Genomic DNA, 15,563 nt, shown 5'->3' with positions numbered 1-15,563 from the left:
TGGTAGCTTTGATGGAAGTCACTTTGAATTATCCCATAAACTTTAATAATGTCCCTAACTCTTTGTTCTATAGTCTTCAGTAGAAAAAGAAATGTATACATGGGGATTGCATGTAAGAGTGAAAAAATTGAAGGACTAAGCCTTTGAATTAAGTCTGAAAGTGCAACATTAATGTTTCTAAATCATTAACATTTCTGAGTGAAATGAGATGAGAGCTGGGCTGCTCTGTAAACAAATATGTTCTGAAAAAAGTAAAGATGAATTTGTTTCCCTAGTCAGTTTTGCATTTCTGTAAACCAGAGTAGAGAGAAAAGAGGAGGCCAGAAGGCTGCTGCTTGTTGTGAAATGTATAGCGTCCATTAAGTGGCTAATTTGCATAAAGGAGTTTGTTTTTGGAAATTGCTAGTCATGAATGTCCTGCCATCAATGCCCTCCTTCACCCTGCTCATGCAGTGGGTGGTAATCTGAAGACTGACTTAGTGCTGGCTTGCCTTTAGCCAACCACCTGCTCCTGTCCTGGTATCCAGCTGGGTGACTGGCGAGGCTGGAGCTGTGGGGTAAGCCAGAGCTTCATCAAGTGTGAATGTGCTTGGATTTCATTCACTGCACAGTTAGTGAGTCTGTTCCTATATGGGTTTCTGAATTAAATTTAAACACACCAGCAAGGAGATGGTGAAGCCACTCACTGGCTTTCTGCACTTATTATCATTTTGCTTCAGCTGCTGCCTTTGTAGTTTAGGTAACACCATCTTCCAAGGTGACATTAGCTGTGTTGTCATAGCACTAAACCTAAGTGTTGGACATAACTGATGCAAGTGTGCAAAACTGAACATGTATTTTTATTGTGAAAAACAATTGTTGCTAAATAACTATCTCACAAGGAAAATTGAATTATGAAGATTCTTTTCCAGCTCCTGCTCTAATTGAATGAACAGGATTCTTCTGTGCTACTTTGCAGACACAAGCTGTTATTGAATTACTGCATTAACTTGGGGTTGCTGTTTTACCTTTGCCCCACTCAGCAAAAGTGCTTTCAGACTTTTCGACTAGAAAGTCTCAATTATATATTGAGTATCTCAACAGGACAAGGGGGAATGGTTTTAAACTAAAAAAGGGTAGAGCTAGGCTAAATAAAAGGAAAAATTTTTTGTGGTCAGGATGGTGAGACAGTGGAACAGTTTGCCCCTTGAAATGGTGGATGCCCCTTCCATATAAACGTTCAAGTTCAGCTTGGGTGGGGCTCTGAGCTACCTGGTCTAGTTGAAATGTCTCTGCTTATTGCAGGGGATTGGACTAGATGACCTATCTGACCCAAATTATTCCATAATTATCTTTGTCTTTCTAACTAGAATGGTGTTCATGAAAGAATTTGAGATTGATGGTATTTTAACTATAAATGAATATTCATTTTACCTTGTCTCGTTGATGCAGTACCTGCCAACCAAAAGTGAGCAGGGCTGGGAAGAAGCCTTCTATTTAACAAGTGTTCATTAATTCTTGCATAGAAAAAGGCTTGTAAATTCTGTTTACCTGGTACTGTCCATCAGCAGATTCCTCCATGTGCTTCTAAGAGCTCAAGTTTGGGCTGAAAAGGTCAAGCAACAGCTCCTTGAACAGACAACTTTTCAGGCTATTTTTTTCATTATGTGTTGGTTGGCTTTTGGCATTTTTGGTGGCTGTGGCCACAAATGCTAAAATAATAAGGAATAGCTGGAGAAATGCATTGCTTGGCTGAGCAAGTTCACAGGGCTCAGGGCCTGGAAAACAAATGTTTGTCAAGTCTCTCATGCCAGACTTCCCCTGCTACGTGACACTTCCCCTCCTCAGGGTTCTCTCTGCCATAGGCACTGATGCCATGGAGGTCAGAAAGAAGCTGTGTGACCAGGTGTAAGGCCTTGTCATCCAGCCTGGAGCAGGGAATATCAGTCTGCTGCACTGGCACCTGCCTAAGTCAAAACATAAGGCCAAGCTATTGTCCATTTGATTTCCACTGGACTTTGTTCTTCCCTCGTGAAACCATTACCAACCTTGCCAGCAGTCTCAGCTGGTAAGGCCAACACCTCAAAATCAGAGGAAACAGAACACGAGACTTGCACTCTGACATGGCCCTGTGAACTTTGCACTAAAATCTAAAGAGGGAATAGAACTACATCATGAAGAAGAGGTTTCTTCAAATGAATGTAAGTCCAAACATCTCCTTTTGAGTTTTTGTGGAAGCTGGTGTGTTTTCCATAGAAGAGGATGTGCCCACAGAGCTTTCTTCTCTCATTGGCTGAGAGCCATTTCAGGTCAAACAGGCTCAGAGTGAAGGAGATGCTATGCTGAAAGAAAGGAGAACATTGACAAAACTTCCATTTTAATCAGGGTTCTCCACTGCAACAAGTGGATTAAAAAGTCTCTATTTAAGAATTGACTGCAAAGCTAACTTTGTGTTTTTCATACCTCTGAACCAGCCCTGGCTTTCTGTATCACTTCTAGCTACCTCTGATATAGAATCATAGAAGGAGGGGAAAGATATTGGTCCTACTGCATGATCTTAGTTCTTTCTAATATTTTTGGATTAATTATTTCCTTATCAAATAGAATTTGTTTTGCACTAAAAATTTCTACCAAATTTTCATTTGCTAAAAGGCTGCAGAAGGATTTCAGCAGGATTTGAAATTATTCACTTCTTCCTTTGACTAACTATTTTGTTGGTCACATATTTTCAGAGGTGAATATTTTAATGCAATCTTGACATTTTAATTTTTGAGCAGTTTTTTTCCAGCAGGCTTCTAATATGGGCATTGCAGCTGGACATTCATCTTGTGTACTTAGGGCTTGTCATGATAAACTTCCCAAGAGCTATTCCTTTCCCTCTGAGATGTAGCATGCCAAGAGAATTAATGGCACTCACTTAATCCATGGTTATTTTGGTCAAAGAAGAAAGAGACCAAATTATTATCTTCACTAAGAAAAGCCAAATACTGAAAAGTAACAGTCAGTGGAATAAAGTAAATAAGATTAAATTAAAGTAAATTAAAGTAGAAAATATGTTATCCAAAATATTGCAGTACTTTCAGGGATTTCAGAAAGCATTATGGTTATATTAAACCTGTCCTTTAGGGACAAAAATGTATAAGGTAGATGTAATTCTTCCCATCTAGCCATTACATTTAGAAAGATTTTGTCAATATATTTGCAGTGTGTTGAAAATAACAGCCAATACTGTTAAACCAGAATTGTGGAAATATCTCACTTGGCTCTTTGGTGGAATTAATACCCGGGGGACATGTCACCATTTCTGTCAGTGAGAACTCTTCTCAAATGGGAAAAAAATAAATCAATTCTATAATTAATCCAAAATATTTTCACATTTTTCTTCAGTGGGCAAAGAAAACTATCTCCATCTGGGACAGAGTGATGTTTTTCACAGCAAATTATATATCTCTGATTTTCATGGAAACCACTGTCAGATTCCAGGCAGAGAGGAAGATCTCCCTGCTACTTATTCAGAGGGCACAAATTAGTCTGTAATGCCTTGCATGTAGCAATAATACACAGAAACCTCAAAGTTGTGTACAGGTAACAAGGGCACCTGCTGCTTTTCAGAGAGTGGGAGGTTTGTTTTCTTCTCATAGCACTGTGTAGTGTGACCTTCTCCACCCCCAGAGTTGATAGCATTTCATTTACCCCATCATGGCCTATGTATTGTTTCCTCCCCCTGTTGCACTCCATCAGTGAACTCTGCAATTCTGCAATGTCTGGCACTGTCAGTGATACTGTCATTTTCACTTAAATCCAAAATAATAATAATGTGTTTGTCGGTTTGTGAAGCCTTTGTGGCATCCCTCACCTTGAGCTGCACTGTACATGAATGCAACACTCGTAGCTGCCAGGGATAAGCAGATGTTAGGTCACTGCTCATCTCTCTCATTAAGGCAATTAGTGACCTGTAGAAGATGATCAATCAGGGATTTTATCCATCTCGATGCCAACGTCTGGTTGCCTGTACCAAAGGATTCTGTTTACAGTCCAGTTCTTAATTTCTCCTATTCCTGCTCATCATTATTATTATCCAAAGTGCCTTTTTGCCTCTGTTAGCAAAACCAGAATCCCCCATGCCTCAGTTTTAGCAGCTAATGTCCACAATAGGGGCAACTGATCCAGCACAGGAGTTAAATATAACTGTGTCTAGTGTAAGGAGAAGATTTAATGGGAAATGGTTGGCATTCTTTCTTCCTAAAGGCACGGAGAGGGAGGGGGAAGAGAGAGAGAGAGAGAGAGAGACGTACACACACAGACACACACGCATCCCATAGTGAGGGCAGAGGCAGAGAGCAGGCAAGGCAGAGAGGGAGAGAGGGCAGAGACAGAGCCCCAAAGCAGCCCTGCGCCTCTGAGCTGGGATCTGCCAGGCAGAGCCAGCATGCTGGTCCTCAGCCTGCTTGTCCAGGGATCTTACCTGCTGCTTTTCTCCTGCTTTGCTTTGTCTCAGACCGCGTACGCTGACAATGTCTTCTCACTTTCAGCAGGTAAATTGCTTTAAGTCATTACTTTTCCTTGCTTGGAGCACTCTGATTCTTGCACTTTCTGGTGATTGGGAACACAGGAGGAAATAAAAAAAACTTCAAATTGCAGATCTCAGCTGAGGGATTTTGCATTGCAGACCTGCTCTGCCACACGCCAGGACATTTTGTTGCTTAGTCAGATTTGCTTTTTGCTTTATAATTTCTGGTTTTAAACCCCTCCCTTCCCTTCCCCACGAGAAATAGTGGGCAAGATCCTCAGCTGTTTAAAAATGCTTTTTTTCCATTGGCCTCTGTGGTGCTGTGCTAATGCGTGGATCTGGCCCAATTAGTTTATTACTTGCATGTCTGCATGTTTCTTTCTACTTTGGATGAGTTTAGGTAGAATACAGCAAGGGAAAGTAAACGAATCTCAATGTATATCTGCTTCTATAAATAAAGCCCTGACCTCAATGAGCGCTGCCGGAGCCCGACTGGATGCTAGCAGAATAAACATCATCTGGCTCTGGCTGTGACACTAACAAATACTCGGATGGCTCACATAGCAAACAAGAGTCCACTGCATGGAAAATCCCTGCTAGGCAAAGACAAAACAAATTAGTTGCCAGCTGAGCCGGGGCACTGGAAATCCCTCTTAATAGATTTTACAGTTCCAGCAACATGACTTTCCTTCAGTCACGTTGTGTGCAAAGGAAGGGGAAAGCCAGCGAGAGCTCTGACTCCATCTTCTTTGAGGAACTTTCACCAATTTATGGCAAATTGCTGTTTCCCACCTCCTGTCTGCTATTCTGTATCAATACAGATGCTTCTAACTAATGTCCTGTGTTCCTTCAGTGTCAGATTTGAGATAGTTCAACTGAGGCTGGCAGGTCAGGCCTGCTATACCTACAGATCCTCCCCATGGCTTTCTCAGTGATCAAAGGGGTGCGTATTTTAAATCTGTACATAAAATCAACCCTAGACCTGGACTTAAAGGCACACAGCTTTTCTTGCTCTCAAATCCCTCTGCTGTACCCATGGAGCCAAATGGTTTACATTCAAGCTCTCTAAGATGCTAAAAAGACATTAAATTTGTCACCATTTCTTTTCAATTGGGATGTGCTTTTTCCATTATGTTGAGGTTAGTTAACGGTGAGGTACAGCAATCACTAGGATTTATTTTCCCTGACACACTCCAGATTGCTTTGCAATAACATCGGACCTCAAAATTTGTTTTGAAGAACTTTGTTTCTTTGATGCTTGTAGATGCCACATAGGCAAACAAGAATGTGATGTTTCCATTGCCTTCTCCTGTGGCACACATTTGTGTGTCTACAGAAGATATTTGAGCTGTCCTGTTGAGAAATAACAGTTCAACAAATTAACTGCCTCAAAGAAGAGTGAAGATTTGTCATCTCTACAGAAACCATAGTAGAAGAGGTAAACATGAAGGAAAACGCCAGAGCCTGCTCTTTGTAGTGGAGCATTTTCCACAGGGGAGTCCCAGGGTCTTGTCTGCAAAGACCCTGTTGGGCAGATCCCTGCCCCACAATCTGCTCCACGGCAAAGTCCACTCTCTATTCTTCTGGCCAAGACACTGAAAATCACCTTTATACCCAGCAAGCTCTTGGGGAGGCTCCTGCCATGTATGTATCGTCAATGTTTGCTTAATAATATGTGGAAAAAATAGCAGTGGGTCAAAGGTTCTGTCATAATCCCACAGCCACAGGGCAGGATTGAGACATACCTGTGTGTCATTATTCCTAATCAGGGCTATTTAGTATTAAAAATTATATAGTGAGGGATTCCTTTAGTGCTTTGGTTGCATCTGCGTTTTAAGAAACTTCTAAGAAAAAAACAGTAAGTTCTGATTTTTCTGGTAGAAATCTGAGTGGGCACGAAACATGAATTAATTCCATTTACACTGAAGGAGAATTAATTCCACTTACATTCTCAGTTATTTTAGTGATTTCTCAAATGTTCTCTGACTGTCAGCTGAGTCAATTATTTGTATTTGGCACCAGGATGCAATTCCACATTTAAAGAATGAATTTCAGCAGTGCACTTTCAAATTCTGAAACTAATCCCATTTAGCAGACAGGATGTTCTTAAGCAATCACTTCTCTTTCCTGTAGTTGGGAAAAAACATTTGGGTACCTTCCAGGTATGTCTGAAAACTTCTGGCCTACAAGTGCTTTTATTTTTGTTTTCACACATCTTTGCATGTAAGAGAGCAACAGGTCACAAATAAAAAGGCTTTCATGTCACAAAGCAGTAACTGGAAAGCAAAGGGGAAACAGCCTGTAGGGTGAAAAAGTGTTTGTATAATAACTGGGAAAAGAAGAATAATCTGGATCTTTGTTTTCTGCCAACTCCACCTTAGAGTCCCATCAGCCTCAAGCAACAGTGCATCCTTGTTTCTAGAAGTATTTTGAGTGTCATGTCAGCTCCAAAGTGTTGAGTCTCATGGTGCTGAAGGGTCATTTCTGCAGAAAGTGTTCCAGGGAATAATATTATAACATCTTATAACAGCACGTGGCTGTGGTTCCACATGGCAGTGAAGACCCCCAGGACAGGTAGCTCATTCCCTGGAGACAGCAGGTTATTTTCAGGGTACCTGTAATATCCCACCCTTACACCACTTGTGTTTGTGGTGTCATTCACATCTGTTTTTCAGAGCTCTGCCCTACTGAGGTTCCTGAACTGCTGCTCTCACATGATGAAGCCATGAGTTCTGTAGTCATTTTTAGTAGGGCTACATGAACCAGTCTGCACCTTGTAAGAACCAGCCTGAAGGAAGCCACCTTCCAAATTCAGGTACTAGAAAGACTCTCTTAATCTCCTTCTCATTTCTTCTACTCCCCTTTACTGCTCATCCAGGCCTGAGGTTTTGCAGAGAGATGGGACAATATTTAAATTACCAGAAGCATCTGGAGAAAAAGAACTGCATCTCAGTGCTTCTTCTGGCCTTTTATGCATGCCACAAGTGCATCCCTTGAAACAGTTGGCTCCTACAGTCAATACTGATTCATAGACCTTTGGAAATATTACAGTGGATCAGTTTAAAAGAACTCAGTGGGATATCAGAGCATTATTGGCAGTATTCCTCAGGTTTCCTTGCCTTTGTCCTATTATTTTCCTGAAGACAAGGAACATTATATCTCACTGGGCATTAGGTTCATCCTTCTTGAATCAGGAAGGTGTAATATTTGCAACCAGACTTCATGTGGCAGAGCTGCAGAAAAGAATTCAGTTTCCTTGTGGACTGGCATTGTTGGAGCCGTGGTGATGGGCAAGGTGGGCTGGGAAGAGGAGTTGTGAGGAGTGACAGCTGTGGCTGGGCAGCACAGAGAAGGGACCTTGGGAGCCACTGTGGTGCTGTGCTGTGGGGAGAGGGCACTGTGCGTTTGTGAGAGAAACAGCAGGAGAGAAAGGACACAGCAACAAGGGAAGATTCCTGACACTGAGGGAGTTGGGATCAGGGCTGTCTTTCTATGAAAGGAATATCTGACCCCATCATCAGGGTTTTGTTTTCTTTTCCCTGCAGGAGCCCTAACTATTGTCATAATGGACAGCAAAGATGTCAGATGGATGTATTTTGCTTCTAAAGGGAGTAATTGTAAATATTTATTTATGTAAAATCAAAAGAGAATGACTTATCAGAGCGTTTGCAGGAGAAAGAAAGTTGCAGAAGGAATTTAAAACAAGATCAAAATTAAAAGCTTGAACACCCTCAAAAGGCAGCAGCTAGAGCGTGCTGGGAAAATAGCCCCCAGGGTGACTAGCAAGCAAAAGTATCAGAGCAGGGAAGGAAGCCTGGCTGTGCTCTGTAAAGTCACCATGGGCCCAGGAGGTGCTGACCATCCTGCCATCATTGGTTAGTGGGTTTCTGATGGAAACATAAGCAGGAAAGCTGTGGTTACACTAGAATTCCTGATGGAAACGAGCCACTGGCAAAGGTCACAACTTCATTAGGAGAAGGAAAGTGAAGTATCTTTGGCCATGAGAGAGCAGTCACCTAGCTTGGAGCTGAATAGCCAAAGGTCTTGGGGTAGGACATTTGAGAGCTTTCTGTCTTGTTTGTGACTCATACGAGCCTGAAAGGGACCCAAAATATTATTTCAGTAGATTCTCTCTTCAGCTTCAGAGAAGAAAAAACTTTGGGATTGGCTGTTTTAACTTGATAGCCCAAATGGGTAGCTGGAAAGATAAGCCAAAAGAAGGAAGGCATAGTGGCTGCCCTTCTAAGCTGATAAAGGCAGTTCCTGGAAAGCCTCTGGGGAAAGGCTTGGACTGGTAGCAAATTAACAGCCTAGTATGGTGTGGTTACTGTTGCTTCGAGTAAATGGGTCTTTAAATAAGCAGAGTTTTAAAAACCACCTGACTTGACTTTATCTGTATATTCTCCCCTGGTAGATATGACCTGTGAAAATCCCAAACTGAGTGTCCTGCTCAGGTCAATGTAAATGGCACTCAGGAAAAAAATCACCTTAGCACTCACAGACCTCTCTGGTGGTGTATGCTGCAACACCTGTGCTGAGTAAGGTGAGAGCAGAGCAGCCACACTGGTGCACAGCCTGTCTGTGACTCCATGCCTGCATCCACCTTCTCCACAGCAAGGGCAAGGGAACACTGATGTCATCCACAGTAGCCAAGGTCCTCCAGAGGTGCTCTGAAATTCACAGTAAACCAGTGAGTGGGAGCCCACTTGATCCTGTGGGTAAGGGACAAGGAAAGGACATCAGAGGCAGTTCAGGAGGTTGGGCATTTGCCTTGCAGCAGTAAATAAAAATCAGAAGAGGACATACCCTCTAGTGAGGAAACTGGAACTTGTTTGCAGCAGAGCTCCTTGAGTACAGCCCTGGTCTTGCATGCAGGAGAAGAAAGAGGCTTCTGAGGTGTTTATGGCATTACTGGCTGACAAGGTGCTTGTCTTGTCAAAAGACATTCAGTGATAATGCAGATGAAGGGAAGGGGTTCAGTGAAATGCTGTTGAAGCTGAATATCGTGGCATTCACGTTTTGGGTTGTGAAGAAGTCCTCCAGCTGCCAGGGACAGAGTTGGTACAGGAGCCGAGGCCATGCTAGCTTGGTTTTCCAGCAGAGGAAGCAGGAGCTGATCTGGAGGTTTTTCTATAATCTATGAATGCTTCTGACAGGCAGCATTTCCCAAATGGGAACCTCAGCTGAAAGTGATCTGTAGCTGACATGGAGATCCAGCTGGTCCAAGCTTGTCCATGCTGTACCATTGCCGTGAATGAGGATAGCACTGCCTGTAGTCTGTGGGCATTGGACATACTGGTAAATACTAGATTTTTGTCACGAACAGACTGAAAACTGAGGCTTAAATTCTAGCATAGCAAAGCAAGCTATTTGAAAATCAGGTGTTTTCACTGAAAGGATAGAAACTCCAACAACAAGCAGTCCAAAGTGCTGCAAAATCAGCTTAGTCCCTATGTAGTTGTCGACAGATGGTGCTTATAGGCCTCTGCCTTTTGTCCAGACAGTTCATTTGTGGCTATGTCAATATTTCCAAACCCCTGCACAGGAGGGGAACAGTCTGTGACTTCATGTTGTAGCCACCTTGCATCTGACAATCTGTTTCTTATCAGACACTGAGGCTTCCCATGGGTGGGCTATTGGCACAGAAACACCGTCAGTGTGACTGCAGCAAAAGAAACTGCTAATCTTAGTTAATACCATAGAAAAGCATCAGTTGTGTGCAGACAGGAGGACATTTATCAGAATAGACCCTGCAGTCTTTAACTGCTGGTGCTTGGATGGTGTGTGGCTGCAGAGTCAGCTGTGGTGCAGCACAGCACTCAGTCAGGACACGGCTGGGAGATCTGTCCCACACTGCAGCTTAGAAGGTAGAAAAGAACAGGGCAAAGACCTTCAAATCCAGGAGGAATTGTTTGAGGAAGATCAGAAATAAGAGAGGAAAAACTCTACAGGAATTAACAGACCCCAGCCTAGGTGTTCTATTTCTTCCCTTCTCCTCTCCAAGGAATCACTCCTTTTATGGAAGGGAAATTGTGGGGACTCTTTCTGTGGTCACACAGCTGTGATGGTGAAAGAGCATCTGGGAAGACAAGATGGGTGTAGGAAAACCACAGAGGAGAACTGAGACATTGTGGGGAAAAGAAGCTAATAATTTTCTTCAGGAGCTAGCCAGAGGAAATGGATAAATGTAGGTTTATGGGGAATGCACACAAATAAAGGCAGTGCTACAATTTCGGTTTTCTTCTGCCCAGGGAAGTGATTACGAAGTATTTTTGTCAGCTTGTTGAGGCTACAAAGTTAACAGGTTTTTACAATACAAAGTCATTATAAACTTGGGTTTTTTGGTCAAAGACAGAAGAATAAACTCGGCTGGCCTGGGAATCTGTTGCAGTAAGGGAGACACCAGGAATTAATCTAGTTGATGGCAACAAACTTTCAAAGAAGAACTGAGAGGCTTTTCTCTAAGTCTTTTTAAGCACACAGCAACACCCACAGTCTCATGGGGATTGTCTAGGGCTGTCTGAACATATGGTGGAGCAACATCAAAGTCAAGTACATGTTTGATCTATGCCAGCACTGACAGATTATGATTTTGCAGTTGCAGAAGGGTGGAACTGGTGTCTCTCAGCTTTGTTGTTCCTGATCTTATACGAAGTGGGAGAGGGCTGTGTGGCAGTGAATGACATGCAGAACTCTTTGAGGGCTGACACAGCAGCCATCCTGCTTTAATTTTAGGGCTTCAGGCTCTTCTACAGATGATGGTAAATTCTTAGGCTTTAATACTCAGAGTATTTATACTATTGCTCTGGTGTGACGAGCAGTTGAGTTTTATGATCTGGGTCATAGCATGATTGAGATGAGATACTGTAGTTCACCAGATTGGAAATCTGCTTCTGGTACTGTAATTGAGTTATCCCTGGACTTGGGGGACTTGCTTAACTCCTCTGTACCTCAGTTTCTCATCCACAGAATTGAATTGCACAGAATGCACAGAATTGTCAACATTTTTTAGCCGTGTCTAGAGCTCTGGAGCTCTGCCAGTGAAAGGCAATAGAAGGAAAATTGCACAGAATAGCCCTGTCATGGTTATTGGGATTTATAAGACACGGGTTTATTTTACAAACCCATTTTATAACCCACTGAAATGTTACACCCATCACATTTTTTCTGGGATTTTTCATTCTTTTGTGAAACAGAATGCAGAGCCAACACAAGCAGATCCTCCTCTCTCTCCCTGCACTGATCTCAGAATTTTCCTTCCACAATCAGTTTGAGAGAACAGTGTATAATCTTCTGGCATACGTGCTGTCCTCATGCATGCACATACACACAGATAAAATGTCCAAAATGTCTACCTATAGGGAATAAAAGGCCTTTCCTTTGCTTAAAAATCCCACATTCCTTTGCTTTCCCACATCTTGCCGTGTCTGCAGTGTTTTCCAGGGCTGACCTCAGAGATGCAGCCAGGCTGCCAGAGCTGCTGAGGGACGTGGGCTAAATGTTAGATGGGGATGGAGGACAGAGTGTCCTTGCTCCTGTGGCCAGGTGAATATCCAGACCTGCCAACCAGGCAGTGTGCCAGGGATCATGCTGTTGTCAAGTTTTGGGAGCACTGACTGTTTTTAAACACATTTCTTTATTTGTTTGTTTATTTATTGCAGTTTCTGGGTGTGTATCAGCTGGTAAAGTACTGCTGCCACAGCCTGTGGTTCTTCAGAAATTAAAAATGGAGCACTTTCAAAATTTTATGAGATCTTCTTGGCTGTGCTAGGCTAACCTTTAGAACTTAGTGGTGTTTTTCAGTCTAAAGAATGCTATGAATCTATTAAAAGAAACTTGCAAAGTTTCTTCTGGATTTCTTTACTTTCTAAAATTAATTGAAATAAATTCTGGTCTGCTTTGTTCTGTTTCTTAGTCTTAAGCCCATCTTAAGCAAAAGGAAACTAGTAGCAGGGGAGAGCTGCAGCTCTGTGTCTCATCTTGTAACTCCCACGGGAATTTCATGGGTCTCCTCCACCTCCTCCACACAGCCACCATTATCTAAGCTTGATATATTTCTTTGGCATATTTAATCTGGTTGATAGGAAAGGATATATTTAGGCCATCAACTATAAGGTCCAAGTTCAAAACTGTACTGAGAGATGCAGACAATTCACTAACTTGGCTGTTCAACCCAGCTCAAATCACAAGCTATATTCTCATCTCTGTTTAGATGTCCTTAAAGCACACATAGGTCAAAAAGTTTCCTAAAACATTTTAAAGAAGCATATATTGATAATGCTGGCACTTGGCTTTGGCATTTTGAAGGAGAGCTTAATACCTGCATCTGCTTTGTAAATAAACTCATCTTTAACAAGGTCTTAAATTTTTCTAATTTAAGAGGAAAATGTGCCCTAATTGCTTTCAGTGGATGTACAGACTGGAGTGGCCTGTGGTGCTCTGCTGTCTTTGCAAGGAGGCTGAGAGGAGCCTGAATAAATGACAACAAAGCAGATGAAAGGCTCAATTTCAGCTAGACAAGCCCACATTCATTAACTGGCTGGTCTGACCAGCTCGTTTGTTATTAATTCTGGGTGCCATCTGAGTGGGAGAAGCATCTGTGATGGGTGTCAGCCCTCAGAGGCTCCATCCAGCACAGCCCTGCCTGTCACAAACTGGGCAAGCCACCAACCCTGCTGCCAGGGTGAGAAGACTTTGCATAACAGCTCAGCTTCCCATCAGGGCTTGCTGGATCCATGTGGTCATAAATAGGAAGGGAAACACATGCTAAGTATCCTTTTCCTTTCTTGTCCTTTCCTCTTGTTGTTCAGCCTACAGCTTTGTGATTTTAGGATGAAAGTCACTTTCATGGTTTGTTTATGATTTTTTCAATGAAATCCTGTAAATCTGACTTGAATCCAGGGCAGAATATCTCTGGTATTTCTGTTGCAGCTGTAGGGTTGAAGATTCCTCTAGGATCTGCCATAGGAAGCCTCATAGACCTTGTATGAGCCTCACTCCAGGGGACTCAGCCTGGGTGAAGGCTTCTCTCTGGCTCTGCGTGACACTGTCTTGAATAAGAGTTCCCAAATTCCAGCTATGGTCACAAGAAACTTGCAGGAACAAAAGGAAACATCACACTTTATCTAAAGTATGCTGTTTTCTGAAGATAAACCCATAGATTTATAAAGTCACTTTCTTGAACTGGATTAATTTATAGTCTTGACCATAAAAATAACCTAAGAATGTAAATATGTTCCATTTCAAAGGTGACTATTTTAATTTTTCTGTTCTTTGAAAACAACTGCCTTTTGGACAAGTCCTAAAAGGATTTTTTTCATTTGGTATTATTTTTTTTTCTTATTGAATATGTTCTTTGGCACTGAAGTTGTTGAAAGAGCAGCTTCTGTATGAGATATGTAAACACATGCTCTGTGTAGGCAGGGTCTTCATATTTCACAGAAAACTATGACAGCCTATTCTTGGGCTGAGATTTTTTCCACTGATGGGGGCTGGAGTATTCTGAAGCTGTGTTTAGCAAACAAAGCTAACCTGGAGCCTAAAAATATGCATTGCATTTGCAGAGAGCCTGTAAGCCTGCCAAGGTAACCTTTTTGTGATATAAATCAAGGCAATATTGTAATGTTGTTGTAAGGTTGTACATCTTGGACCTATGGCAGTTACTGACGAAATCCATACCAAAGAAATGTGGTGCTTTCTGGAAGATCAGATCATAGCAGTCACACCTGCAGTCCCTTTGTGAAGCATTCATTTTTTGCTCCTTCTGCTGTCATATCACCTGTCATACCTGGGTGGGGAAGGTTCTTGGGTCTAGAATCAGTCTTTTCTTAAATATTTGCTTGACAAATGCACCTTCCAGAGCACAGCCAGGGTTACTGATGGAGCTCCTGAAATATTAACTACCCAAGTCATTACATAATTGACACCTGTCCTATATAGCAATACCTTTACTATTAATGGCATATAATTGCTTGGTATATAATAATAGTGTCTATCAGAATTTAGTATCTATCTATAGTAATAGCATCTATTAGCAACAGTATCTAATAATATCTGTAGTACTGGTATCTATTGCTGTTACTGGTAGATTTTGCTTGTCTCCACATTGAGATCAGTACATGCTGTCACTGCTCATACCAGCAAACCCAGAGTGGGCTTCAACCTGACTTGTGTTACAGTAGCACAAGAGGATAAAGACTGAAATCAGAGGCTATTTTTTTACCCTCTTGGTTAGGTATAGTGTTTTTTACAATAAGCTATTCCACAGATTTTCAGGCTTTTCTTCTAAAAAAGATAATCCAATTATTTTTATAATCCAATACTGGAATTTATTCATGAGGATGCTATAAGTATCATATTAGAACTATAGCTGTGCATCTATATTTAATTTTATATTTTCAAAATATTTAAAGAACAACACTCTTTTTTTTAAGTAGTAGTACAACTGCAGTAATGTAAACATTTTTCTGCAGAAAAAGAGTTGCTAGTAGTGATCTCTTAGCAACTAAGCCACATCAGGCTAATTTTGATATTTTTGATATGTTGAATGATAATAATCCTACTGAAATTTTATCTAGACTGTGAAATGAGGTGATACTAAGAAAGATTATATTGGAATGTGGCCCAAAATAATGATCACACTTTATACCCTGTTAAATTACAGCTGTCCATTACCTTAATACTGCACAGTTTTGTTCCAATGCAATACATTCAAACACGATCCTGAAACTCAGACAACCACAGAAGTCATGTAAAAATTGAAAAACTTGTTTACACCTGCATTAAGAGTGACTGAATTCTAGCTAAGCAATATATAACTTAACTCTTCATATCTTTGTATTTTATCATTTGTTAGTGCTGGAGACAGTTGACTCATAGCTCTGTTACTTTTTAAAGGACATTGGCATTTCAGTATGTATTTAATTTAAACAATATACATATTTTTAAATAAATCTTCTGCCTTTCTCTTAAATTGAGGTTTTCAACTGAGTTTCAAACTTGTGAGGAAAAGCTGACAAAGAGTCTTCATTATGGACCCTTCCAGAACTGTATTGACTCGGGTCTCAAAGGTATC

At 41.5% G+C, this 15,563-nt stretch overlaps 1 protein-coding gene across 1 annotated transcript in view; it reads left to right on the top strand.

Moving 5' to 3' along the window:
* The first annotated feature begins 4,311 nt into the window (after window positions 1-4,311).
* Window positions 4,312-15,563, top strand: part of COLQ (collagen like tail subunit of asymmetric acetylcholinesterase) — a 40,236-nt gene continuing 28,984 nt past the window's right edge. Inside the window, exon 1 of the mRNA XM_014893923.2 lies at window positions 4,312-4,514. Coding sequence (XP_014749409.2) covers window positions 4,409-4,514 — 106 coding nt within the window. The 5' untranslated portion in view covers window positions 4,312-4,408. The remainder of the gene's footprint in view (window positions 4,515-15,563) is intronic.

This window comes from Sturnus vulgaris, chromosome 1 (assembly GCF_052056855.1).
Source record: "Sturnus vulgaris isolate bStuVul1 chromosome 1, bStuVul1.hap1, whole genome shotgun sequence".
In the NCBI taxonomy this organism is placed as follows: Eukaryota; Metazoa; Chordata; class Aves; order Passeriformes; family Sturnidae; genus Sturnus; species Sturnus vulgaris.
Note: the sequence above shows the minus strand (reverse complement) of the source record. Positions and strands in the feature narration are given on the sequence as shown.